At 46.8% G+C, this 27,721-nt stretch overlaps 1 protein-coding gene across 1 annotated transcript in view; it reads left to right on the forward strand.

The window, feature by feature from the left end:
- DYNC1H1 (dynein cytoplasmic 1 heavy chain 1) overlaps nucleotides 1-27,721 on the forward strand; it is a 77,192-nt gene that overhangs the window by 18,160 nt on the left and 31,311 nt on the right. Inside the window, exons 8-30 of the mRNA XM_060620767.3 lie at nucleotides 3,690-4,766; nucleotides 5,422-5,601; nucleotides 7,051-7,200; nucleotides 9,409-9,555; nucleotides 12,038-12,178; nucleotides 12,529-12,705; nucleotides 12,843-12,953; nucleotides 13,039-13,158; nucleotides 13,676-13,915; nucleotides 20,522-20,677; nucleotides 20,805-20,918; nucleotides 21,362-21,472; nucleotides 21,550-21,759; nucleotides 21,937-22,083; nucleotides 22,290-22,456; nucleotides 22,556-22,729; nucleotides 23,677-23,842; nucleotides 23,924-24,112; nucleotides 24,205-24,399; nucleotides 25,027-25,309; nucleotides 25,534-25,634; nucleotides 26,167-26,326; nucleotides 27,382-27,625. Coding sequence (XP_060476750.2) covers nucleotides 3,690-4,766; nucleotides 5,422-5,601; nucleotides 7,051-7,200; nucleotides 9,409-9,555; nucleotides 12,038-12,178; nucleotides 12,529-12,705; nucleotides 12,843-12,953; nucleotides 13,039-13,158; nucleotides 13,676-13,915; nucleotides 20,522-20,677; nucleotides 20,805-20,918; nucleotides 21,362-21,472; nucleotides 21,550-21,759; nucleotides 21,937-22,083; nucleotides 22,290-22,456; nucleotides 22,556-22,729; nucleotides 23,677-23,842; nucleotides 23,924-24,112; nucleotides 24,205-24,399; nucleotides 25,027-25,309; nucleotides 25,534-25,634; nucleotides 26,167-26,326; nucleotides 27,382-27,625 — 4,760 coding nt within the window. The remainder of the gene's footprint in view (nucleotides 1-3,689; nucleotides 4,767-5,421; nucleotides 5,602-7,050; nucleotides 7,201-9,408; nucleotides 9,556-12,037; nucleotides 12,179-12,528; nucleotides 12,706-12,842; nucleotides 12,954-13,038; nucleotides 13,159-13,675; nucleotides 13,916-20,521; nucleotides 20,678-20,804; nucleotides 20,919-21,361; nucleotides 21,473-21,549; nucleotides 21,760-21,936; nucleotides 22,084-22,289; nucleotides 22,457-22,555; nucleotides 22,730-23,676; nucleotides 23,843-23,923; nucleotides 24,113-24,204; nucleotides 24,400-25,026; nucleotides 25,310-25,533; nucleotides 25,635-26,166; nucleotides 26,327-27,381; nucleotides 27,626-27,721) is intronic.

The raw sequence follows: 27,721 nt of genomic DNA on the forward strand, positions 1-27,721 counted from the left end.
TTTTAGTATTGTTGCAGCGCCTGGGTGGGCTCAGTTGGTTAAGCGTCTGACTTTGGCTCAGGTCACAATCTTGTGGTTTGTGAGTTCGAGCCCCACATCGGGCCCTGTGCTGACAGCTCAGAGCCTGGAGCCTGGTTCGGATTCTGTGTCTCCCACTCTCTCTTTGCCCCTCCCCTGCTCATGCTCTGTCTCTCTCCGTCTCTCAAAAATAAATAAATGTTAAAAAACATTTTTTTTTTTTGGATTGTTCTAGCTCTGTGAAGAATGCTGATGTTATTTTGATAGAGATTGCATTGAATGTGTAGATTGCTTTGGGTAGTGTTGACATTTTAATATTTGTCCTTATGATCCATAAGCATGGAATGTTTTGCCATTTCTTTGTATCTTCTTCAATTTCTCTCATAAGCTTTGTATAGTTTTCAGTGTACAGATCTTTTACCTCTTTGGTTAGGTTTATTCCTGTATATTTTATGGTTTTCGGTGCAATCATAAATAGGATCAATTCCTTGAATTCTCTTTCTGCTTTCTGCTACTTCATTATTGGTGTATAGAAATGCAACTGATTTCTGTATGTTGATTTTATATTCTGTGACTTTGCTGAATTTATGTATCAGTTCTAGCAGTTTTTTGGTGGAATCTTTTGGATTTTGCACATAGAATGTCATGTTGTCTGCCAGTAGTGAAAGTCTGACTTCTTCCTTACCGATTTGGTTGCCTTTTATTTCTTTTTCTTGTGTGATTGCTAAGGCTAGGACTTCCAACACTGTGTTGAACAAAAGTGATGAGAGTGGATAGCCTGGGGTCTCTTAACCCTTTTTTCCCATGTACTTCTTAGCGTACATATTTTAAGAAGTCATTTACATTTTCTTTTTATTTGTAAGTCATGTGGTACATATCCTTTATATCAGTAAAATTAATGATAAACTTACATGTGCATGAATACGTTCTCAGAATGTTTTTATTGGAGTGTTTAGTAGTCTGTTCACATTTAATGTAGTCATTGATATGGTTGGATTCAGAGCTGCCATTTGCTATTTGTTTCCTGCTTATCTCACTTTTTGCTCCTCTATTTCTCTGCCCACTCCTCTTGTGTTATTTTTAGTATATTATTTTAATTCTTCTATAGACTCGTAGCTTTATTTCTTTGAATTTTCTTTCTTGGTGATACTATAGGGATTACAGTATACATCCTTATCATGGTATGTATACACTCTTACTTCCAGTGAACTATAGGAATCTCATACCGTTATAGCTCTGTTTCTTCCTTGTCACGTATATTACATCTTTATGTGCTATAAACCCAACAATACAGTGTTATAAGTTTTGTTTTATTTTTTATTTTTTTAATGTTTACTTATTTTTGAGAGAGAGAGAAAGAGAAAACATGAGTGGGGGAGGAGCAGAGAGAGAGGGAGACAGAATCTGAAGCAGGCTCCAGGCTCTGAGCTGTCAGCACAGAGCTCAAAGTGGGGCTGGAACTCTCAAGCCGTGAGATTATAACCTGAGCCAAAGTCGGATGCTCAACCGACTGAGCCACCCAGGCACCCCATAAGTTTTGTTTTAAACAGTCACATTCATTTTAGAAAAATTAGAAGAAGAAAAGTAATACATATAATCTTTTACATTTGTGCACATATTATCATTGGTCTAGTTCCCTTCATTCATTCGTGGACCTGAGTTACTGTCTGGTGTCTCTTCCCTCTAGTTTAAAGGAATTCTCATAGTATTTCTTGTTCCATAGGTCTGCCGGCAACAAATCCCCTCATTTTTTGTCGATCAGGAAAAATATTTCATTTTCATACTTGAAGGATAGTGTCTCTGGATATAAAATTCTCGGTTGACAGCAAGTTGTAAATCTCCCCAGACTGTCCATTCTTAACAGTGCTCCCCGAGGGTCTCCATAATTTATTACGCCGGCCCTTCTCAGGCTCTCCCATTTTCTGAATCTCCCCTTGAAACATTGCTGTTCTGCTCCCACCGCAAAGTGCAGAGTGCAGGTTTTCGCTGCCTGAGCTGGGGATGGGAACACCTCCGGGCAAGAAGGCCAACAGCTGTTATTTATCTGATTTGGTAGCCCTTTGTCATGAGAAAACACATCTGTTTTCTGCCTTTGTTGGCTGCCTTTGGTTTTTCTCCATTGTCCTGAAAAAACTACTTTTAATAATTTTGTTCAGTTTTTGCCCTCATACTACCGTTACTAGGAATACTTAGAATGTTCTTAAATGCAGAAAATAAAATGTATGAGTTTACAAAGGAACAATTACCAATAAATTAGAAATTTATTAATTAAATTAATAAAATCTAGTAATCTGTGTGCTCCTCCATGAACACTTAAAATAGCAAGATCTAGTGAGGGGCCATATTAATACCATAATTTTGAAGTGATGAGCATAAGCAGGATTTCAAGATATAGGGGCACCTGGGTGGCTCAGTGGATTGGGCATCTGACCTCAGTGCAGGTCATGATCCCACAGCTCATGAGTTTGAGCCCCACGTTGGGCTCTGTGCTGACAGCTCAGAACCTGGAGCCTGCCTCGGATTCTGTGTCTCCCTTTTTTTCTGCCCCTCCCCTGCTCGTACTTTGTCTCTCTCTCTCTTTCAAAAATAAACATTAAAAAAAAAAAAGATAGGTACACACATAATGAAGAAGCACTTTATTGGTGACAAAGCCACAGAACCTCAAGGGACTATGTGTGACTGTTGTGTGTATTCATAATTATAGGAAATGCTAAATTTTAATTAGGGGTTAGTGAAAATAATGATGATAATTTCCCCCAAATTCCCAGACCATCTAAATTTCATCCAAGACATCTGTGGACACAGATGAAGACCCCCACCTGGCTTTATAATTCTGTGGGAGTGTGGGCAGGAGATATGTGTGGAAGTCTGACACCTGACGTAAAGCTCACGCTCTGTTCTGCTCTCTAGGGGGGGCTTCAGGGAGTGGAATGGGGGATTCTTCTCTCTTACTGAGCATTTATCTGTCTATCCCTCTGCTGAGGTATTTACCCACGAATTATAATTAAAGTTTTAAGAATCAAAAGGAAGGGGCACCTAGGTGACTCAGTCAGTTAAGCGTCCAACTTGTGATCTCAGCTCATATCATGATCTCACAGTTTGTGAGATCAAGCCTCGCATCAGGCTCTGCGTGGACAGTGCGGAGCCTACTTGGGATTCTCTCTGTCCCTCTCTCTCTCTCTCTCTCTCTCTCTCTCTCTGTCTCTCTGTCTCTCTCTGCCTCTCCCCTGCTTACACGTGTGCGCGCTCTCTCTCTCTCCCTCTCTCTAAATAAATAAATAAACCTGGAAACTCATTAAAAAAAAAAAAAAAAGAATCGAAAACAAAGACTATGTTGGACACCGAGTTTGCACATAGCTCTCCTCTGAATTCCTGAGCGTTTCAGTGCAGTTTTAATTGTAGACAAAACACTGAAGAGGCAAATACTCAAAGCCCAGGTTTTAACATGTTATTTTAGCTTCTCAGGCACCAAAACTACATTGTCAGTAGATCTTTATGGGCAGAGTTAGAATATACTCTGTGGTATTTTTCGTGGTCTTGTTGAGTTGTGGTTCTAAAACATTTGGCTAAAAGTTAAAAACTTACAGAGCGGACTGGCTGCACTCCGGGTGCACAGCCAAACGGCAGTCTTTGTGCCGTCAACCTTTCTGTCACGAATCCTTCTCTTTCAGGTCACGGCAGTCGCACAGCAGAACCAAGGAGAAGTCCCCGAGCCTCAGGACATGAAAGTGGCAGAGGTTCTCTTTGATGCCGCAGACGCGAATGCCATTGAGGAGGTCAACCTCGCGTACGAGAACGTCAAGGAAGTGGACGGGCTAGACGTCTCCAAGGAAGGCACGGAAGCTTGGGAGGCCGCCATGAAGAGATACGATGAGCGGATCGACAGGGTGGAGACCCGGATCACCGCTCGCCTTAGGGATCAGCTTGGCACAGCCAAGAACGCTAACGAGATGTTCAGGATTTTCTCCAGATTCAACGCGCTGTTCGTCAGGCCTCACATCCGTGGGGCCATCCGCGAGTACCAGACCCAGCTAATCCAGCGCGTGAAAGATGACATTGAGTCTCTCCACGACAAGTTCAAGGTTCAGTACCCACAGAGTCAGGCGTGTAAGATGAGCCATGTGCGCGACCTGCCCCCGGTGTCGGGCTCCATCATCTGGGCGAAGCAGATCGACCGCCAGCTGAGCGCCTACATGAAGCGCGTGGAGGACGTGCTGGGCAAGGGCTGGGAGAACCACGTGGAGGGCCAGAAGCTGAAGCAGGATGGGGACAGCTTCCGCATGAAGCTCAACACTCAGGAGATCTTCGACGACTGGGCCCGGAAGGTGCAGCAGCGCAACCTGGGCGTCTCGGGGCGCATCTTCACCATCGAAAGCACCCGGGTCCGCGGCCGAACTGGAAACGTCCTTAAGCTGAAAGTTAACTTCCTTCCCGAGATCATCACGCTTTCAAAGGAAGTTCGAAATCTCAAGTGGCTTGGTTTCCGAGTCCCGCTGGCGATTGTGAACAAGGCCCATCAAGCAAACCAGCTCTACCCGTTTGCCATCTCGCTGATCGAGAGCGTCCGCACCTACGAGCGGACCTGTGAGAAGGTGGAGGAGCGCAACACCATTTCCCTTCTGGTGGCCGGCTTGAAGAAGGAGGTGCAGGCTCTGATCGCAGAGGGCATCGCGCTGGTGTGGGAATCCTACAAGCTCGACCCCTACGTGCAGCGCTTGGCGGAGACCGTCTTCAACTTCCAGGAAAAGGTGTGTTGATCTCCTGTTCCCTGGGAGTGAACTGAACGCGGAGACAGCTCACTCTGTTCACCTGGTAGCTCTCCCACAGGAGGCCTTCCCGACGGGTGTGGCATTGGGCCGTGTGAGCTGAAGGGGAGAGGAAGCCCTTTTACTTACTGTGCTGTTTGATGGTGCTCTGGGAAGGCCGTTAGGTAACTGAGTTTAGAAACCAGCGGAGAGATGAAGAACACGGGAGTCTGACGGAGCAAAATGAGAGCTTTACTACTGATACAGCTACGCGGAGAATGGGGCTCTGGCCGTCAGTCCCCCTAGACCTAGACTTGCTTCCCAGACCCTAGCATAGCCGGATGGTCGTAAGCCGTCTGGCCTACAGGCTGGCGCTTGCGACAGAGAAGGCACTGAGCAGAGCAGACTTCTCATTCAGAGGTCACCCTTCCTGTGAGCAGGAGGGAGTAAGGGGGAGACCTTGATCATTTCCATACGTTTTCCTTCCCTCTGTGGAAACACAGGAGTGGGAATAAGTGTTCTTACACCAACAGATAGGATTAGCTATTCATGGAAAGAACTCCTTTGCCGTGAATATTTGTTCATTGAGAAGAATGTACACAAGCATAAAGGAATAGAGTGAATGGCTGTTTTAAATAATAAATGTGCCTTCCTTTAGGTGGATGATCTGCTAATAATAGAAGAAAAAATCGACCTGGAAGTCCGTTCCCTGGAGACTTGCATGTATGATCACAGGACTTTCTCAGAGATCTTGAACAGAGTTCAGAAAGCCGTGGACGACTTAAACCTGCACTCCTATTCCAACTTGCCCATCTGGGTCAATAAGCTTGACATGGAGGTGAGGGATGGGAGTGTTATCGTGGTTTTCATTTTTCTACTAGCAATATAAGGGTGGACCCTATTTTGTAAGTTCATTAGTGACTGAAAAGTATTTTTCCATAGAAATTACCATCAGTGGTCCAGTTTCCCCTCCAGAAATCCCATTTAGGTAATGACAGAGCCAAGCTGTGTGGTTCTAGCAATACTCCTGTCCATTCCAAGTTGAGGTGGTGAGGTGGGGGGATTCTCTTTATCTTCTGAATACCTGACAGCTTCCTGCGTGCCCTTCCCTGCTCACCTGATAAAGGTCGTCTTCCCTGGCCTTCCCTCCAGGCATCCTTCTCTGACACTCTGCCCCTCTCGACCACCCAACTTAAATGCCTGGGGGTGCCTGGCTGGCTGAGTCAGTAGGGTATGCAACTCTTGATCTCTGGGTCATGAGTTCAAGCCCCACGTTGGGCCTAGAGCTTACTTTAAAAAAAAAAAAAAAAAGGAAATGCCCAGTAACCACCTCTTATTCCTCTCGTAGAGGATTGGGGCTCACCCCTGTAGGGGTCTGCGGGGAGGTTAAAGTGCACATGTGTTTGAAACATACTTAACACCACATGTGGCTTTCTCATTGCTGGACATCAGAGAGCATCCGTGGGGAATCCCGGGAAGTGGGATATTTCATGACAGAGCTGCTCCATGGGCGGTGGTGGCTAGGCAGCTCTGAAGCACCTTAGTTATCCATTTTAAAGAGAAAGCCTGTGACCCACAAAGGTGCAGTGTATCCACACGTGGAACACTGGCGGGGAAAATTAACAAAACCCACTCTTCTGAATCTACTGGAAGTCTCGGGCTTTGTCACAGCTGCCCTTCCAGCATTCCCAGGATGGTTTTGTGGCCCAAGACAGACTCTGCGCAAAGATGTATAGGTGTCCTGTTCGTAGGAAAGTTACTTCTCTCGTTCTCGATCAAGCGAGACTTTTTTCTTCGCTTGTTAAAAGAAGACGGTCACCTGTATGTGGTGACTTTGCCATGTACATAAATATGAAATCATTATGTTCATCTGAAGCTGATAGGATGTTATATGTCAATCATATCTCAACTTCACAAAAGAGAAAATGGTTTATTCTCCACATCATAGATTGCTAGTTTTATCTCTGAGGCTACCAGGAAACTACTTTTGTTTTGTAAATTTTCTAGTACGTTGAGGGAACGGCAAGACTGTGACTACATCTGCTGCATTTGTGTCCATCCCCTTGTCCCTGACAGATCAGAGGGTTGGTGGTTAGGTTACCCCCAGATGGAGGTCAGGGTCTCCGAGTCTGGGAGAGGCACAGGATGGGGAAGGGGGGGATCAGGCTGAGATGAAGGGTGTGGGAGCAACTGTGATCCTCGACCTGAAGCATCGGCTTTCTATCTGACATGCTTGCCGACCTGCCTTTTGGAAGGACACTGTTTTCTGACACTACTTTCTCTGTAGATTGAAAGAATACTGGGTGTTCGCCTACAAGCTGGCCTGAGAGCCTGGACCCAGGTGCTCCTCGGACAAGCTGAAGATAAAGCAGAAGTTGACATGGATACAGACGCACCACAAGTTAGTCACAAGCCTGGTGGGGAGCCAAAGATTAAAGTGAGTATTTCCCGGGGCGTCCGATTTGCTAGCAAATCGAACAGAAGATTCTCCCCCTTGAAAAGTACCAATGAGAAGGCCACTTCACAGTGGAGAAACCTGACAGATACCACCCCACCCTCTGTGTTCTTTGTCCCCACACCTCCCAGACTCGTTCTAATCATGAGAAAAGGTCAGACATCCCTTACAGAACACCTCACCAGTACCCTTCCAAAGTGTCGAGGTCGTGAGACAAAGACAAGGAGGAACAGAGATGTCACAGGTTGGAAGGGGTTAAGGCATGTGACGAGTAACTATGTTGTGGGGTCCTGGGAGATCTGACTGAAGTCAGGATTTTAGTCAGTGTTGTATCAATGTTAATTTCTTGGTTTTGGTAATTGTGACGTGTTAGATGTTAACATTACAGAGAGTTGGTCAAGAGTGCACGAAAACTCTTCATACTTTCTTTGCAACTCTCCTGGAAGTCTAAAATAATTTCAAAAACAGACATTTTTTTTAAATGGGAAATAAATTTTAGAAAAAAATCTACACTTGGGGGTGCCTGGGAGGCTCAGTCGGTTAAGCTTCTGACTTGGCTCAGGTCATGATCTCATGGTTCGTTGGGTTTGAGCCCTGCGTTGGGCTCTGTGCTGACAGCTCAGAGCCTGGAGTCTGCTTGGGATTTTGTGTCTCCCTCTCTCTCTGCCCCTCCCCCCACTCACGCGCACGCGCTCTCTCTTTCTCTTTAAAAAATAAACATCAAAAAAAATTTTTTTAATGTAAATTGGAAAAAAACTACACTGGAAAAAAAATCTCTACTTTCCAGGCATACATGCAAGAAACCATTTCAAGTACTGAGTGTAACCTAGTACAAGGAAAATTCAGACTCTGACGCTAAAATGCCACTGTTTTCACACAATCTTCTCAGAGTCATGGAAGAGTGCACCAGCATGGTGGCCTCCACACAGGACAGCAGTCTTGGTCCCCAAGCCCCCCATTTCCCATTTGAGTGAAGGAGTGGCCAGCTGGAGCCCAGCAAGCTGTCTAGAAAAGTGTGTTAATTCAAGCTGTGCTAGTAGGTCCTGTCTACTAATCTGGGCATCAGTTACAAAAGTGTCTGCCTTACAGTAGTTCATTAAGCCATACATTTGTTTCAGGTAGTTTATTGCATTTGTGTTCAATTTACCAGTAAGACTACCTCACAAAACAGAGGTCTAAAAGAACTAAAGGTAAAAACTTTGATGTGGGAGAAACAATTGGCTGCTTTTTTCCTACCCAGACGTTACCTTCTCTTTTTTTTTTTTTTCCCTCTTAATGCTTGAAAAATGTTTTCGGTTTTGAATATTGCACATTTATTCCCAAAGCATACTTTTTAAAATACAGAGATGCAGACAAGCAAATGGGTCTGTGTAAGCCAGAGCAGTTACCCAGTGGAGGTGGAGGTGGAAATCTTGCTCAGCTTAAAGCAGGCACTGGCAGGTGGCACAGACTCACCTTGACTCCTAAACCTACGCCCGTGCCGCATGTCTGACAGCTAATGCCAGTCTCGTGTGGCTGCATCAGTGACACAGGGTTGTGAGGTCCTGAGGTCATTATGTCCAGAGATCACCACGCATATTAAAGCAGATGGTGCCATTGAGCACCCATTGTGTGTTCAGCACCTACGCACGGGGGATCCAGGAAGCGCCTAAGCAGTGCCTGCCCTCTGGCTTCTTATCCTCTGGGGAGGGCCATGCACTCCACACATGGGCTACAGCAGACCATGATGTCCATTAAAGTAACAGACCCGTGGTTCAGACTCAAGTAGGTTCATAATTCAGAGGGAGAAAAATATTATGCATCAAAACCACTTTTTTTACTTTGAGAAAGTACTTTCTTTCAAGAAAATTCATTTAAAATTATTCTAATGCTTTGTATGACAAAAATAACTAAGCTATAATTTGTATACTTTTTACCCAATTTTGAATTTAAACTTTCCAAGCACCCAATTGTACTTGAGGGAATTACTGAGTGACGATCACGTACGTGTATATCCGGTACCGTTTGATTGAAGGTGGCCCCTGGAGGCGTTCGGTAATTTATTAGTACATCAGTGCCATGCTTCGGTATTAGATTTTTAATCCAGAAATGATCACCCTTCTTGTGAATACTGATTCTGGCGGCACAAATGCATGAAAGCCTATTATTGAAATAGATATTTGAGTAAGAAATGAAATCTTCCCTTTACAGAATGTCGTTCATGAGCTAAGGATAACCAATCAGGTCATCTATTTGAACCCGCCCATCGAAGAGTGCAGGTACAAGCTGTACCAGGAAATGTTTGCCTGGAAGATGGTTGTGCTGTCTCTGCCCAGGATCCAGAGTCAGAGGTACCAGGTGAGCCTTCCGGGGACTCGCACCACATGGCCTCTGCCCAGGCCTCCCTAGGGCCCTGGGGCGCCACCTCTCCTCCATATCCCTTGAAATGGTGCTCTCCATATGTCTTTCAAGACTCCCGACTTGGGACTCTGCATTCTAAGGGAAAGCTAGAGGAAGGCTTATGTGACTTGGCATTTTTCCCCAGTGGCTGCTTTCCCAAATCGTTGCATCTGCAGTTCTGATTTCGGTAGTCTCTCAGAAATTTCCCCCATGAACCTGTCTTTTAATTCCTCTTTCTCCCCACCCCCACTTTTTAATATAGAAGTTTGTAGATACAAAAGTAGAGGGAATCTCATGATTCACATCAGCCTGCTTTGTTTATCATGTGGCCAATTTAAATTTTTATTCCTTTCCCTCCTCCTCCTCCCCACCAGACTATTTTAAAACAAATCCCGGATATACTCTTTAATAAGAGTATCAATAATAATAATGTGCTTTTGGAGCAAAAGGAAAACTGAAAAGACTGTTTAGTCCCTGGTCTGAGCAACATTACTTCTAAACAAGACTGGTGGTTTTCGAATAAGCAGATTTCCATAACCTCTGTTGCAACAGGCTCTTCTAGAAAGTCTCAGCTTTGAATATAAGCAGCATAGGCTCAGTTCTGAGGTGTTTTTGTGGTAGCAACCCCCCCGTAGACTCAGCCTTGGTGGTGACCAGCTAATCCGAACCGAGCTATGAACCGTTCCTTTCGCTCTGGGAGTGTGCAGACTGCAGGATATTTCTCGTCAGGTGTCCGTTCACACTGCTGTCCTGTTGTCTCCACACTGAACCAAACAGAAGCCAGCCCCTCTGACGCTGGAGCCCGTGCCCCTGCTCTGTGGCCCAGCTCCCCTTCCCTCTGCTGAGCCTCCTGTCACCCTCTAGCCACCTTACTTCTCAGCTCCCCTTGGTGAAAACACAGAGAACTCGTCTGCACACCTGCTCCGGGTCCAGCCCCTCAGGCATCAGGGTCACAGGCGTTTCCCTGCTGTTATGGCAGGCTTCTCAGCCCTTGAGAAGTGTCAGTGGCAGGATGTGACGGTGTGCACCCCCCCCCCCCCCCCCCGCCACTTGATATGCTTGTTCTGCTTGGCTGTCCTGGTTTTCCTCCCATCTCACTGGCCAGTGTCCCCTGTGGCTCTTCCTTGGCTCTCTCTTCTGGCTTCTACTGTTTGAGTGCACTCTCCATCCCCAGCACCTGTCTCACCTGGTCCATTGCCGGCCAGATGGGACAACTGGGCTCATACCTCCAGCCCGGCCTTTATCCTGAGCTCTAGACCCATCTCCCCAGCCCGCCCCCCGGGCATCTCCACAAGACCGATGGGTGTGAAAACTGAGTGTGCGTCTGACCCCCTCCCTCAGACTAGCTGCCACCCCCACTCCTTTTCTCTGCCTTCAGCCTGCTCAGGGCCAAGCTGGGGTGTCACCCTTGCCTCCCACTGTTTCCATCTGCAGAGTTAACCCTGATCTTCTTTTTCCCACATCCACTGATCCCACTGGTCCAAGGTACCATCATCCCTCACTTGGATTCTTAAAGTTCCCTTCTGACAGGTCTCTGTCTGCCTTTGCCCCCTGCTAAAATCTGTTTTCAACACAGCAGCCAAAGTCTTAGATTTTATGTCCGTCCCAACACTTCTTCCCAGAGCCTGTTGATGGCTTCTCGTGTCACTCCCCATGAAAGCCCATGTCCCATGGCAGAGTGCTGGGCCCCACGTAATATGCCGCTCGTTGCTTCTCTGACTTGAGTGCCAGTATCTCCCTCGCTGGCTCTGTTCCAGCCACACTGGCCTCTTGCTCTCTTCACATTCCAGGCAGGCTCCTGCCCCTGGGCCTTTGCACTTGCTGACCTCCCTGTTCAGAACCCCCGGTAGCAACATACTGACATGGCTCACTCCCTCCCTCTCCTGGTCCTGCTCAGTGAGGCCTTCCCTGACCTTCCCCAACCCCACACTCCCAGCCCTCCTCTTTCCTGCTTTATTTCCATAGTACTTCTCACCTGCTGAGAAGTATCTCTCCTCCCACAGAGCGTAAGCCCATGTGAGCAGAGTTTTTTGTCTGTTTCTTGTGCCCACAGCAGTGCCTGGCACATAGCCAGCACTCAGATCATTGAAACGATGCATGTGTCATCGCTTCCATCGTCCAAGTCGGTGTAAATATTTGGTCATGGAAATCTCCATTCTTTGGACATTGCCTTTAATGTTCTGCTCTCAGATGAGAGAGAGGTCTCAAAGTGCTCTGTAGCGGTTTTTGGGTTTTCTAACTTGTGCTTGATCTGATGTCCCTTCACTGGTTGATGAGTTGAGGAGGCCTCTGATTTCTTGTGGCTGGGGTAAGCAGATGTTCCAAATGCCATTTGTATAGCGGGCTCTTGCTTCGGTTCGTTTGAATTCGGTGAAAGGTGGCTCTGAGATGAACATCTTTGTACACACTGCTTGTGTTTCTTCTGGTTCTGCTTGCTTAGGTGGGTGTTCATTACGAATTGACTGAAGAAGAGAAATTCTACCGGAATGCTTTAACGCGGATGCCTGATGGCCCCGTTGCCCTGGAAGAGTCCTACTCTGCGGTCATGGGCATCGTGACTGAGGTCGAGCAGTATGTCAAGGTGAGAAGCTCCCCGTCTCATTGAAATACGTTGTGGAGGGTGTTTAGGCATAGTGAATATGAGGTCTGATGAACACGGGAGCCGAAATCTATGTAATGTGTGTCTAATATGATGTAATTGATGACACTTGCTTATTTGAAAGCAGCCAGTGAATGGTAGGACAGATCTTACAGAATATTAACTATTATTTTAGACAGCAATAAATGTTACTCCTTTTTAATATAAAAATTGGGAGAATTTGAAGTGAATTTTTCTGACAGTATTGACAACAAGTGAGACGTGAACCTAATGCGTGTGAACATTCTGTAAGAGGCCCAGCTGTGCTATCTGACCCTCCCGTCCACCTGCAGGTCTGGCTTCAGTACCAGTGCCTGTGGGACATGCAAGCCGAAAACATCTACAACAGACTCGGAGAAGATCTCAACAAATGGCAGGCTCTCCTGGTGCAAATACGGAAGGCCCGAGGAACTTTTGACAATGCGGAAACCAAGAAGGAGTTTGGGCCAGTAGTCATAGATTACGGCAAGGTGAGCTCCGCCCCCCCGGGGCAGGGGGTGGAGGTCGCTGTAAAGGCAGCGTCTGCGGGTGACGAGGACGCGTGGAAGCGTGAACACCCCGGCGCGAGGGACTGACGATCTGTCGTCCTGGGCTCATTCCCCCACAGGTGCAGTCCAAGGTGAACTTGAAGTACGACTCTTGGCATAAGGAGGTTCTCAGCAAATTTGGGCAGATGCTCGGGTCAAACATGACAGAATTCCATTCCCAGATCTCGAAGGTGAGGAGGCGGGATCCTGGCCGTGTCGCGAGTCTGCCGGTAAACCCTCGGCTCCGTGTTGAATTCCTGTGCTCTGTCCACACAGTCACGGCAGGAGTTGGAGCAGCACTCGGTGGACACGGCCAGCACCTCGGACGCGGTGACCTTCATCACCTACGTGCAGTCTTTGAAACGAAAGATAAAACAGTTTGAGAAACAAGTTGAGGTGAGCTCTGTGAACGGTGAAAATTCTCATCATCACCTCGTGAGGCACGGTTTCAGAAATTAGGTGCCTGCAGGCCACCACCGTCTTCCTGACAGCCACCTGACGGGCTGCTTGAGGGCAGGCACTGGCATTCTGGGGATCCGCGTTTTAAACAGCTCTTGAGGTTTGAGGTCCACCGCGTTTTGCCTTTTAAAATCTTTTACTTTAGTGGTTGTTCTTCGAGTCCTCAGACTTGCGTTCTGTTTGTAATTTGGAAGGAGGGGGTGAAGCACAGCCCAGCGTGCCTTCGATCCTGGCCGGGCCCCCCGGCTGCAGCCAGGCACGGTGACGCACCAGCCGCGGCGGGCCCGGGCCCCGCTGCTCCCTGAGCGCCGTGCTCTCAGCGTGGAAGGTTTCCAGAGAAGAGCAGGCGTTGTTGTGTGTTCTGTAGCCGCACGCCGTCTTCCCTTTACGTGGGGGTCTGACGACAGTCTCTGTGATTCTAGAACTACAACCACCTGTGTTCTGACCCGTGCAGCTCTACCGCAATGGCCAGCGCCTGCTGGAGAAGCAGAGGTTCCAGTTCCCGCCCTCCTGGCTCTACATCGACAACATAGAGGGTGAGTGGGGGGCCTTCAACGACATCATGCGGCGGAAGGACTCTGCCATTCAGCAGCAGGTGGCAAACCTGCAGATGAAGATCGTGCAGGAGGACCGGGCCGTGGAGAGCCGCACCACCGACCTGCTGACGGACTGGGAGAAGACCAAGCCTGTCACGGTGAGTCCCGCCAGCGTCACAGTTTGCCCTGAGCCCACAGCGTGATTCGCCGTCTTTTCGCCCAAACTTAAAAAGGCTCTGCTGTGGATTAGCTTTCCCACTAATGAGGACTTCTCCTTTTTGTAACTAAAACTTGCACGTGGTCTGTTTGACAAGTGAAAGCCAACGAGACCTCTTCTTACCCAGAAACCCCTCATGACGAGCATGTAAATCATGAGGTGGTTTTAAAAAAGTTTTTTGTTCCTAAGCTATCCTTTCATTGAGCTCTGACTGTTCTGTGCCGTGGGGATGGAGCAGTGAACAGGAAGGACAGGAGCCCCCATCCCCGTGGAGTCACATTGCAGTGGGAGACGCAGGGAGAAACGAGCAAGGAAAACGCGTGTTCGAGTCAGGTGGTGCGAGGGGCCGCGGGGAAGGGCGAGAGCTGGGAGAGAGAGCGGTGTTGGGTGTGCTGCCGGGAGGGGAAGGGGTGGGGGTGGTAAGACCTGAGGGAGGGAGGGCAGATGGTGAGGGAGGACTTCGGCAGAGGTGACGTCGAGTGCGAGGCTCGAGCAAGTACATAACGGCATACCTGGTTTTCCAGGGCAGAATTCAGGGTCATTTATTTATACATAGAAACATAGGCAGGAAAGAGAAGGGGGAAGGTGGTCATGGGACTTTGAATGTCAGTCAGGTTTTCTAGTTTGGGTGTCACTGATCCACACCAGGGCTGGTGACAGGTCTAGCCTCCCACCATCTACTCCATAGGGCTCTGTGCTGCCTCAGCCCTGGCTGTGATGCTGCGCCCAAAGGTCCTGTTTTGTGTTCAGTTTTGGTTCAAGGGCCCGTGGTTTTTTTGTTTGTTTGTTTTTGTTTACATGAGTCTCGTACTTTTTTAATTTTTTTTAATATAATTTATCGTCAAATTGGTTTCCATACAACACCCAGTGCTCATCCCAACAGGTGACCTCCTCAGTGCCCATCACCCGCTTTCCCCTCTCCCCCAACCCCCCATCAACACTGTTTGTTTTCACTATTTAAGAGTCTCTTACAGTTTGCCTCCCTCCCTCTCTGTAACTTTTTTTTCCCCTTCCCCTCCCCCATGGTCTTCTGTTACGTTTCTCAAGATCTACATATGAGTGAAAACATAAGGTATCTTTCTCTGTATGACTTATTTCACTTAGCATAATACCCTCTAGTTCCATCCATGTTGCTGCAGATGGCCATATTTCATTCTTTCTCATTGCCAAGTAGTATCCCGTGGTATATATAAACCACATCTTCTTTATCCATTCGTCAGTTGATGGATATTTAGGCTCTTTCCATAATTAGGCTATTGTTGAAAGTGCTGCTATAAACATTGGGATACATGTGCCCCTGTGAATCAGTACTCCTGTATCCCTTGGGTAAATTCCTAGTAGTGCTATTGCTGGGTCGTAGGGTAGTTTTATTTTTAATTTTTTGAGGAACCTCCACACTGTTTTCCAGAGCGGCTGCCCCAGTTTGCATTCCCACCCAACAGTGCAAGAGGGTTCCCGTTTCTCCACATCCTCTCCAGCATCTATAGTCTCCTGATTTGTTCATTTTAGCCACTCTGACCGACGTGAGGTGGTATCTCAGCATGGTTTTGATTTGTATTTCCCTGATGAGGAGTGACATTGAGCATCTTTTCATGTGTCTGTTGGCTATCTGGATGTCTTCTTCGGACAAGTGTCTGTTCATGTCTTCTGCCCATTTCTTCACTGGATTATATGTTTTTCAGGTGTGGAGTTTGAGTTCTTTATAGATTTTGGATACTAGGCCTTTATCTGATATATCATTTGCAAATATCTTTTCCCATTCTGTCGATTGCCTTTTAGTTTTGTTGATTGTTTGCTTTGCAGTGCAGAAGCTTTTTATCTTGATGAGGTCCCAATAGTTCATTTTTGCTTTTAATTCCCTTGCCTTTGGAGATGTGTCAAGTGAGAGATTGCTATGACTGAGGTCAAAGAGGTTGTTGCCAGCTTTCTCCTCTAGGGTTTTGATGGTTTCCTGTCTCACATTCAGGTCCTTCATCCATTCTGAGTTTATTTTTGTGTATGGTGTAAGAAAGTGGTCTAGTTTCATTCTTCCGCATGTTGCTGTCCAGTTCTCCCAGCACCATTTGCTAAAGAGACTCTCTTTTTTCCATTGGATGCCCTTTCCTGCTTTGTCAAAGATTAGTTGGCCAGATTAGTGGGTCCAATTCTGGGTTCTCTATTCTATTCCATTGGTCTACGTGTCTGTTTCTGTGCCAATACCATGCTGTCTTGATGATTACAGCTTTGTAGTAGAGGCTAAAGTCTGAAATCGTGGTGCTTCCTGCTTTGTTTTTTTCTTCAAATATTACTTTGGCTATTCGGGGTCTTTTGTGGTTCCATACAAATTTTAGGATTGTTTGTTCTAGCTTTGAGAAGAATGCTGGTGCAGTTTTGATTGGGATTGCATTAAATGTGTAGATAGCTTTGGGTAGTATTGACATTTTAACAATATTCTTCCAATCCGTGAGCACGGAATGTTTCTCCATTTCTTTGTGTCTTCTTCAGTTTCCTTCATAAGCTTTCTATAGTTTTCAGCATGCAGATCTTTTACATCTTTGGTTAGGTTTCTTCCTAGGTATTTTATGGTTCTTGGTGCAATTGTGAATGGGGTCAGTTTCTTTATTTTTCTGTTGCTTCATCATTGGTGTATAAGAATGCAACCAATTTCTGTACATTGATTTCGTACCCTGCGACTTTGCTGAATTCATGTGTCCGTTCTAACAGACTGTTGGTGGAGTCTGTCAGGTTTTCCGTGTAGAGTATCATGTCATCTGGGAAAAGCGAAAGTTTGACTTCGTCTTTGCCAATTTTGATGCCTTTGATTTCGCTTTGTTGTCTGATTGCTGATGCTAGGGCTTCCAACACTATGTTGAACAACAGTGGTGAGAGTGGACATCCCTGTCGTGTTCCTGATTTCAGAGGGAAAGTTCTGTTTTTCCCCACTGAAGATGATATTAGCTGTGGGCTTTTCATAAGTGGCTTTTATGATGTTTAAGTATGTTCCTTCTATCCTGCCTTTCTTGAGGGTTTTTATTAAGAAAGGATGCTGTATTTTGTCAAATGCTTTTTCTGCATCTATTGACAGGATCATACGGTTCTTTTCTTTCATTAACGTGATGTATCATGTTGATTGATTTGCGAATATTGAACCAGCCCTGCAGCCCAGGAATGAGTCTCACTTGATCATGGTGAATAATTCTTTTTATATGCTGTTGAATTCAATTTGCTAGTATCTTGTTGAGAATTTTTGCATCCATATTCATCAGGGATATTGGCCTGTAGTTCTCTTTTTCTGCTGGGTTTCTGTCTGGTTTGGGAATCAAAGTAAATCTGGCTTCATAGAATGAGTCTGGAAGTTTTCCTTCTCTTTCTGTTTTTTGGAACAGCTTGAGAAGGATAGGTATTATCTCTGCTTTAAATGTCTGGTAGAATTCCCCAGGGAAGCCTGCTGGTCCTGGAGTCTTATTTGTTGGGAGATTTTTGATAACTGATTGAATTTCTTCCCCAGTTATGGGTCTGTTCAAATTTTCTATTTCTTCCCGTTTGAGTTTTGGTAGTGTATGGGTGTTTGGGAATTTGTCCATTTCTTCCAGGTTGTCCAGTTTGTTGGCGTATAATTTTTCATAGTGTTCCCTGGTAATTGCTTGTATTTCTGAGGGATTGGTTGTGATAAATCCATTTTCATTCGTGATTTTATCTATTTGAGTCCTCTCCCTTTTTGACAAGCCTGGTTAGAGGCTTATCAATTTTATTTTTTCAAAAAACCAACTCTTGGTTTCATTGATCTGTTCTACTGTTTTTGGATTCTATGTTATTTATTTCTGCTCTGCTCTTTATTATTTTTCCTTCTGCTGGGTTTGGGGTGTCTTTGCTGTTCTGCTTCTGGTTCCTTTAAGTGTGCTGTTAGATTTTGTATTTGGGATTTTTCTTGTTTCTTGAGATAGGCTTGGATTGCAATGTATTTTCCTCTCAGGACTGCCTTTGCTGCATCCCAAAGCATTTGGATTGTTGTATTTTCATTTTCATTTGTTTCCATATATTTTTAAATTTTTTCTCTAATTGCCTGGTTGACCCATTCATTCTTGAGTAGGATGTTCTTTAACTTCCATGCTTTCAGAGGTTTTCCAGACTTTTTCCTGTGGTTGCTTTCAAGTTTCATAGCATTGTGATCTGAGAGTGTGCATGGTACGATCTCAATTCTTTTATATTTTTGAGGGCTGTTTTATGACCCAGTGTGTGATCTATCTTGGAGAATGTTCCATGTGCACAGGAGAAGAAAGTATATTCTGCTCCTTTGGGATGTAGAGTTCTAAATATATCTGTCAAGTCCATCTGGTCCAATGTATCGTTCAGGGCCATTGTTTCTTTACTGATTCTCTGTCTAGATGCTGTGTCCATTGTTGTAAGTGGAGTATTAAAGTCCCCTGCAATTACCACATTCTTATCAATAAGGTTGCTTATGTTTGTGATTAATTGTTTTATATATTTGGGGGCTCCCATATTCGGCACATAGACATTTACAATTATTAGCTCTTCCTGATGGATAGACTGTGTAATTATATAATGCCCTTCTTCATCTCTTGTTACAGCCTTTAATTGAAAGTCTAGTTTGTTACTTTCTTTTGACTTCCAGTAGCATAATAGATAGTTCTCCATCCCCTCACTTTCAATCTGAAGGTGTTCCAGGTCTAAAATGAGTCTCTTGTAGACAGCAAATAGATGGGTCTTGTTTTTTTATCCATTCTGATACTCTGTGTCTTTTGATTGGAGCATTTAGTGGATTTACATTCAGTGTTGTTATTGAAAGATATGGGTTTAGAGTCATCATGTTATCTGTAGGTTTCATGCTTGTAGTGATGTCTCTGGTACTTTGTGGTCCTTGCGACATTTCACTCACAGAGTCCCTCTTAGGATCTCTTGTGGGCCTGGTTTAGTGGTGATAAATTCCTTCAGTTTTTGTTTGTTTGGGAAGACCTTTAACTCTCCTTCTATCCTGAATGACAGACTTGCTGGATAAAGTATTCTTGGCTGCATATTTTTCCTGTTCATCACATTGAAGATTTCGTGCCATTCCTGTCTGGCCTGCCAAGTTTGAGTAGATAGGTCTGCTACTACCCTTATGTGTCTATCTTTGTGTGTGAAGGCCCGTTTATCCCTAGCTGCTTTCAGAATTCTCTCTTTTTCCTTGTATTTTGCCAGTTTCACTATGATATGTCGTGCAGAAGTTCAATTCAAGTTACGTCTGAAGGGAGTTCTCTGTGCCTCTTGGATTTCAATGCCTGTTTCCATTCTCCAGATTGGGAAAGTTCTCTGCTATGATTTGTTTAAGTACATCTTCAGCGCCTTTCTCTCTCTTCTTCTGGAATTCCTATGATACGGATATTGTTCTGTTTGATTGAATCACTTAGTTCTCTAATTCTCCCCTCATGATCCTGGATTTTTTTTTATCTTTTTCTCAGCTTCCTCTTTTCCCATAATTTTATCTTCTAATTCACCTATTCTCTTCTCTGTCTCTTCAGTCCACACTGTGACCACCTCCATTTTATTTTGCACCTCATTTATAGCATTTTTAAATTCATCATGACTATTTTTTAGTCTCTTGATCTCTGCAGCAGTAGATTCTCTGTCTTTTATGTTTTTTTCAAGCCCAGCAATTAATTTTATGCCTGTTATTCTAAATTCTTGTTCAGTTATGTTGCTTCTATCTGTTTTGACCAATTCTTTAGCTGTCACTTCTTTCTGGAATTTCTTTTGAAGAGAATTCTTCCGTTTTGTCATTTTGGCTAGTTTTCTGTCCCTTATGAGTTTTAAAAGCTTGTTATGTGCTCTGCACCTGTGAGCACTACAATACTAAAGTCATACACTGTCCAGGGCCTGGAAGGGCCCCTGTTTTATGGAGATCTTCTCTGTCACTAATCCTGGCACTGTAGCTCAGGCAGAATGCTAGCTGCAGCAGGGGAGTGAGTATTGATCAACAGGCGAGATTCTGATCACCAAAATTTGAATATGTTTTCTTGCCGTTTTTTGCTAGTAATGTGTTCTAGCTTAAATTTTCAATGCTATTTTATACAGTCATTCTCAAGTTATTAAAATTAAGAGTAAGCCAGTAGTACTTTAATGGTCAACTGGAGGCCGTTTCCCTGAGGACTACTTGATTTCTCATTCTTGTCTGCGGAACTGATGTAACAGCTGTGTGCCTCGGGAGTGCGTGGCCAGCAGCCTCCCGAGAGCCATGTCCCCTCGGGTCGGGAGCATCCTGCTCCAGGCCCCAGTCTGTCCTGACTCCTCTCTTCCTGTCTCCCAAGGCACTCAGTGAGACAGTGACTAAACGGAGAGGTGCTCCACCTTTCTCCTTCATACCTTTATTGACGTCAAACATGGAAGTAGAAGTTAACACTCAGTGATGTACACGAACTGTAAGTGTACATCTTGCTGAAGATTTACATGTGTGGACATGTTCAGGGAATCACAGATTTCCAGACTCCCAGCAGGTGCTTTCCACCATTTCAGAGCCAAAGCACGCACCTGTCCTGGGACCTCGCCCTGCAATTGTGCACTTTGCTTTCAGGGCAATCTCCGCCCAGAGGAGGCGCTTCAGGCTCTTACCATATACGAAGGAAAGTTCGGCAGGCTGAAGGACGACCGGGAGAAGTGTGCGAAGGCCAAGGAGGCGCTGGAGTTGACCGACACGGGGCTGCTCAGCGGCAGTGAAGAGCGCGTCCAGGTGCGGACCGCGGGGGTGGGGCTCCTCATCCTGAGTCTGCCCTTGACCAGGGCCGCATCAGGGGCTCTGCCAGAGCCGCGGTGGTTTCTTCATCCACGGTCTCACTGTTCTACTGTCGTGATTTCAGGTGGCCTTAGAAGAACTGCAGGACCTTAAAGGCGTTTGGTCGGAACTTTCCAAGGTCTGGGAGCAGATTGATCAGATGAAGGAGCAGCCGTGGGTTTCTGTCCAGCCTCGGAAGGTACACCTAAAGGAGATGTGGTGTGTGTCCTCATATGCTGACGGTCGTAGACCACTCAGGAGCTTCGCAGGCAGGGAACTGTATTGTGCATCCTCAGAATGTCACATGACGGTCATTTAGGATTTATGTGGACTGATGAAAAATCTGTTTGGAAACCTTTTTTTTTTTTAAGTTTTGTTTTTATTTTTGAGAAAGATACAAAGAATGAGCGGGGGAGGGACAGAGAGAGAAGGAGGAAGAATTCCAAGCAGGCTCTACCCTGTCAGCTCCGCCCAATGCAGGGCTCGAGCTCATGAACTGTGAAATCATGACCTGAGCCACAGTCAAGAGTCACGCTTCATTTCCTGAGCCACCCAGGCACCCCCAGAAAACATTTTTTAAGATATTTCACCATTTAAAGAAATGTTGGCAAACTAAATATCATTTTGTGTTCCTCTTGACAGCTTCGACAAAATTTAGATGGCCTCCTGAACCAGCTGAAAAACTTCCCTGCCCGATTACGGCAGTACGCATCCTATGAGTTTGTCCAGAGGCTTCTGAAAGGCTACCTGAAGGTAGTGGTTCGGTGCTGGGGTCGTGGGTGTCTGTTAGGAACACAGCTGCACGGTAACCTTGCTTACTCTCTCCGCAGATAAACATGCTGGTGATTGAACTGAAGTCCGAAGCACTCAAAGATCGCCACTGGAAGCAGCTGATGAAAAGACTTCATGTCAACTGGGTTGTTTCTGAGCTAACCCTTGGCCAAATCTGGGATGTTGACTTGCAGAAAAATGAAGCTATTGTCAAGGATGTGCTGCTTGTGGCACAAGGGGAGATGGCTTTGGAAGAATTTTTGAAGCAGGTGAGTAAATAGACCGATAGCCCCATTTATGTCCCATTTCAGGCTGTGAGGCCAGTTTGAGCTGTGTAAAAACAAGAGCTTCATCTGCGGTCCTTTTGTCCCCATAGCACTTGGCTGCTTGTACACCTGGCAGACACCCACATACTAATAAGGTGCCACTTTTTGGTTTTAATTCAGATAAGAGAAGTATGGAATACTTACGAGTTAGACTTGGTTAACTATCAGAACAAGTGTCGCTTGATCCGAGGTTGGGATGACCTCTTCAACAAGGTCAAAGAGCACATCAACAGTGTCTCCGCCATGAAGCTCTCTCCGTACTACAAGGTACCCTTGTTGGGCAGGCTTTCCCTCTCTGATCGGGCTTTCCCCTGCACTTTCTCTGTAATACTTTTGACTGGCAGTTACCAGAAGCTGTTTTTTAAAGCGTGAGTCAAATAACTTGACATAACCTGCAGTTTTTTTAGTAAGTTTTGGCATATCTATGAGTGAATCGCTTAGCAGCTGGGCTCTGCTTCCCATCTGCCTACTAGGTTTTCGAAGAGGATGCCCTGAGCTGGGAAGATAAGCTGAATCGGATCATGGCTCTCTTTGACGTGTGGATTGACGTGCAGAGGCGGTGGGTGTACCTGGAAGGCATCTTCACGGGCAGCGCAGATATCAAGCACCTGCTGCCGGTGGAGACCCAGAGGTTCCAGAGGTATGGCCTCCAGCCTGGGTGCAAAGGAGCTGAGGGGTAGGTGTGACTGGTGACCCTTCTTCACGTAAAGGCTAACGACACTTTTGATTTGATTCGTAGTATCAGCACGGAGTTTTTGGCTCTGATGAAAAAAGTATCCAAGTCTCCCCTTGTAATGGATGTTCTGAATATCCAGGGGGTACAGAGGTCTCTGGAGAGACTGGCAGACCTGCTAGGAAAGATCCAGAAAGCATTGGGAGAATACCTAGAAAGAGAGCGATCCTCTTTCCCCAGGTAAGATGATTGCTTTGACTTGAGCTGAAGTTGAGTTGAAGTTCGGGAGCCTCCCCTCTCCCCTGTGGGTCTGTGTGTTAGTCACTTTGACATCAGAAGTTTTGTTACTAGTAACAAAATGAGTGTTACTCCCTTTCCGCGCATTTATTCCTTTTTTAAAAAAAATGCTTATTTTAGAGCATGTGTGCGTGAGAGTGAAAGGGCGGGGGGAGGAGCAGAGAGAGAGATGGAGACACAGAATCTGAAGCAGGCTCCAGGCTCTGAACTGCCAGCACAGAGCCCCACACGGGGCTCGGACACAACGGACTGAGTCACCCAGGCGCCCATATTCCTAATTATAATGTTAAATAATTCCTCACTTTCTTCTGTCTTGTGTTTGTTTATTAAGCTTCATTGAAACTATTATCCACCCTTCTAGGTAGCTTGCATCTCTTAAAAGTTTAGCTCTGATTGTTTTCCAAACGGCATTTCTTCCTTTCTGAATAGTTTGCTTACTGTAAATTGAACAGGCTTTTATTTATTTTGTTTGTTTTGAGAGAGAGGAAGAGAGTGGGGAAAGGAAACAGAATCCCAAGCAGGTTCCTTGCTGTCAGCCCGGAGCCCGATGCAGGGCTCAGTATCACGAATGGTGAGATCATGACCTGAGCCAAAATCAAGAGCAGATACTCAAGCTACCTAGGTGCCCCTTGAACAGACTTTAAAAAAATACGTTCATGAAGTAAGGTGAATGGCATGAAGTGCATGGAATCCCTCTTCAGTAGCTTGTTCAACAAACGTGTGTCCTTTGCTGAGGGCTGGAGGAAACTCGGATGTGACCTAGTTTAGATTGGAGATTGTCCATCACCATCCAAGTCTAGTTTCCCTTCCTGCAATTTGAAGTTCCATTTTGATTCACCTTATTTATGTGTATGTGACATTTTACAACTTGAATGCTATTTTAATTTTAGGTTCTATTTTGTGGGTGATGAAGATTTGCTTGAAATCATTGGAAACAGTAAGAATGTAGCTAAGTTACAGAAACATTTCAAGAAAATGTTTGCTGGCGTTTCGAGCATCATCCTAAACGAGGATAACTCTGTCGTCTTGGGCATTTCCTCCCGTGAAGGAGAGGAGGTAGTGAAGTTTATGATTGTAATTTAGAATGCTTCTCTCCTGCCTTTGTACATCTTAATTCTTGTATCGTATGTATTTTAGGTTATGTTTAAAACTCCTGTATCGATTACTGAACATCCCAAAATCAACGAGTGGCTCACGCTGGTAGAAAAGGAGATGAGAGTCACACTGGCTAAACTTCTGGCTGAGTCTGTTACAGAAGTTGAGATTTTTGGTAAAGCAACTTCGATTGACCCAAATACCTACATCACTTGGATTGATAAGTACCAGGTAACGTGTAGTAGAAGTGGGTCAGCGGAGAGGCGGATGCACCGGCTGGTCTCCAAAACGATCCTTTGGGTCTCGTGTCTCCTGTCTTCCAGGCCCAGCTTGTGGTTTTGTCAGCCCAGATAGCCTGGTCTGAAAACGTGGAGACGGCTCTGAGCAGCATCGGCGGAAGCGGTGACGCGGCACCCTTGCACTCCGTGCTGAGCAACGTGGAGGTCACCCTCAACGTGTTGGCCGACTCGGTCCTCATGGAGCAGCCACCGCTGCGGAGGCGGAAGCTGGAGCACTTGGTTAGTCCCGCGCCTGCCTGACTCACTCCTCACCGGTTAGGCCCTGCCTTCAGTGCAGGCAGTCAGCGGAGATCACGCCTGGGAGCACTCTTACTGGTGGTAGGGAGAGAAGGAGGTGGTGCATTTGTGAGCTCTCTGGTGTGGGTATCGCTCTGTTCTGTTGAAAGGTAGCCTTGGGGGAGCAGGGGAGTTATGTGGACACATCCTGGGGAAGGGGAGGTGGGGAGCCTTGACCAGGACTTTTGCCTTTGCTTGTCAGCCCCTTCCCAGAGAGGCGCCCAGGTGTGCCTGCACCGGTGTTGGCGCCCAGCCTGCAGGGGACAGACTGGGGACAGAGACAGCCGTTCTCCTGACACATTTCATGCTAGTTAGGTCTTCGCTTGACGTTGGGTGTTTTTGTTTGTTGGTGGTTTGGTTTTGCTGCAGCTCTTGATTCTGTGTAATTTCATTGTGGGAATGCCAGTGCTGTTTTTGGAAGGGAATTTGGGTTTGGAATATTCACTGAAAGCTATTGCAGCTGGATCTTGAATCTCAAAAGTCTGCTAAATGATCACGTGCCCAGGAAATGCAGTGTCCTTGCACTCCTCCAGTTTATGACAAAGTCTTAATAAGTGACTCTGTGTTCAGATTACAGAGTTGGTTCACCAGAGGGACGTTACACGCTCCTTGATCAAAAGCAAGATCGACAATGCCAAATCTTTCGAATGGCTCAGCCAGATGCGCTTTTACTTCGACCCTAAGCAAACCGATGTGCTACAGCAGTTGTCGATCCAAATGGCAAATGCCAAATTTAACTATGGCTTTGAGTACCTGGGTGTTCAGGACAAGCTGGTCCAGACCCCCCTCACCGACCGCTGCTATTTGACCATGACACAAGCCTTGGAGGCCAGGCTGGGGGGGTCCCCTTTCGGTAAGTTACTCCACAGACCCGGACAGATGGAGAGAGTAAATGCAATTTGTAAAGATTAAATCAACAATTTTAAATGTATTTCTTAATTACGTAGCTCATACGTTCTAGAACCTCAGATTTGTCTGCAGTTGTTACACGTCCTTTGATTTTGTAAACGAGCTGGGTAAGGCTAACGATACCTCCTTGTGGACTCAAGTACTCAGTCACTCTTCTTCAAACAATAGGGCCGGCCGGGACTGGGAAGACAGAGTCCGTCAAAGCTCTTGGCCATCAGCTTGGACGCTTTGTTTTGGTCTTCAACTGCGATGAAACCTTTGATTTCCAGGTGAGAAGATTTCTGAGTCCACCTAAAATCTAACGGCCTGAGAGGTCAGCTGGGGAGTACCACGCCTGGACTCCTCTCAGGGCTCCTGGCCTCACGGCTTGGCACGGCCCGTCTGGCCTTCTGAGTCCCAGGGATGGTGTGGTTTTGAGTGGGGTGTCCGACATACCTGCTTTGGTGTTGACTTGAGCTGCATTGTTTCTGGAAGAGACGGTTAGTGCCTATGTGTGGGAATAAGTAACTATGATGGAAAAGATTTTTTTAATCAACAAAAAGGGGCAGAATAAAAACAGCTCTATCTTTGGAATCGGCACAGGAGGAGAAAAGGTGTGATGCCCTACGTCTGTACACAGACAATCGCCATTGTTAGTGAAGCACTTCTGTGTGCAGGCCCCGCACCTCCCGTGTGAACCTGATGTCACGCTCACAGCCACCCGGGGGTGGGGGGAGGTGGTAGCCCGAGGTCCCGCCGGATCAGGGCCGTGGAGCCCGCCCGAAGCAGGTGGTTTGAGCTCCTGTCTTTGTTCGGTTTCAGGCGATGGGACGGATCTTTGTGGGGCTCTGCCAGGTGGGTGCGTGGGGCTGCTTTGACGAGTTCAACCGCCTGGAGGAGCGGATGCTGTCAGCCGTGTCGCAGCAGGTGCAGTGCATTCAGGAAGCGCTGCGGGAGCACTCCAACCCCAACTGCGATAAGAGTGAGACTTCCCTTTTCCTCTGCACGTTACTTAGCGGCTGTGGAAGGAGAGTCCACGGGGGCTGGGTCACACCTCTGTGATTAGAAACGAGTGAGAGTTTCACTTCGCTCCAGGGACTCACTATTGCAGGCAGGGCGGCGGGGCCCGGGATAACACTGCACGAGCAGTTTGCATTCTCCGGACCAGAGCGGCCCAAAGCCCTAGCTGTCCTTCCCCCGGTGAGCGAGAGTCCCTGTGCTCCGTCCCTCACTGTCCGCCCGCACTGAGTGTTGGGCCGGTGAGGGCTCTCCCTGCTCCCCCCTGCACGCCCACAGGGTCAGCCTTGCTGCCACCTGTTGGCAGAGTGTTGTCACAGGGAGCTTTAGGAACACGCCCTCTGTCACCATCGGATGACCTTCTGAGAGGCTTGAGGACTGCTTCCCCTGCCTCGGGCCACACGAAGCCCGGCATGCCCGGCGGAGGCAGGGTGCGTGCTGGAGGAAGCGATGACACCTGTGGCGGACAGGGCACGTGCAGTTAATTGGCGGGGTCACTTTTGTTCCGCGATAATAGGAACTTGTCTTCCCAAAGGCCCTGTAGGCCTCCTCAGTGGAAAAGGAGTGTCCGAGAAAGCAGTACCTGTGTGCTGAGTGTTCTCTCCAAGGAATAAAGTTCAGCTGTGGGTGGTGGTGGTTTTGGTCAGTCCCCTGAAAGGGCAGTCTTCGTGATCAGAGCCAGTCAGCTGTGTGGCACGGATACGTTTTTATATCTGCACCTACCATTGCGCCGCATTTCTATCCCTGCGTTGATCTTGTAACACACAGTAATGCACGACAGAATATGCGCGCCCCCCCCGGTGACGTGTCCCACGTTCCCAGAGCTCTCGTGTACGTGAGGTGTATGAAGGTAGCCGATGTGCTGGTAGGAGGGCCAGAGAGGGGCTCCCCTGTGGTCCCGGCCTTTGCCTTTGGGCTTTAGAGGCCAATGGGGAAACAGGTGCTTTGTCTGGGATTTTAGGGAGATTTTAGTGTCGCTCTCGAACATCACAAGTCTCAACCCTGTTCTCTGGTTTTCAGCCTCTGCCCCCATTACTTGTGAGCTGCTCAACAAACAGGTGAAGGTGAGCCCAGACATGGCCATCTTCATCACCATGAACCCCGGCTACGCAGGCAGGTCCAACCTTCCTGACAATCTGAAGAAGCTCTTCCGGAGCTTGGCCATGACCAAGCCCGACCGGCAGCTCATCGCCCAGGTCATGCTGTACTCACAGGGCTTCCGCACTGCTGAGGTCCTCGCCAACAAAATCGTCCCGTTCTTCAAGTGAGTACCCCAGACTTGCCTGTTGCCGTGTCAGTAGCGTGTGCAAGATGTGCCCTTGAAGGGTCATTTCTGCAATCGTGGCACGTCTTCCCAAGT

This window comes from Panthera onca, chromosome B3 (genome assembly GCF_046562875.1).
Source record: "Panthera onca isolate mPanOnc1 chromosome B3, mPanOnc1 haplotype 2, whole genome shotgun sequence".
Classification (NCBI taxonomy): Eukaryota; Metazoa; Chordata; class Mammalia; order Carnivora; family Felidae; genus Panthera; species Panthera onca.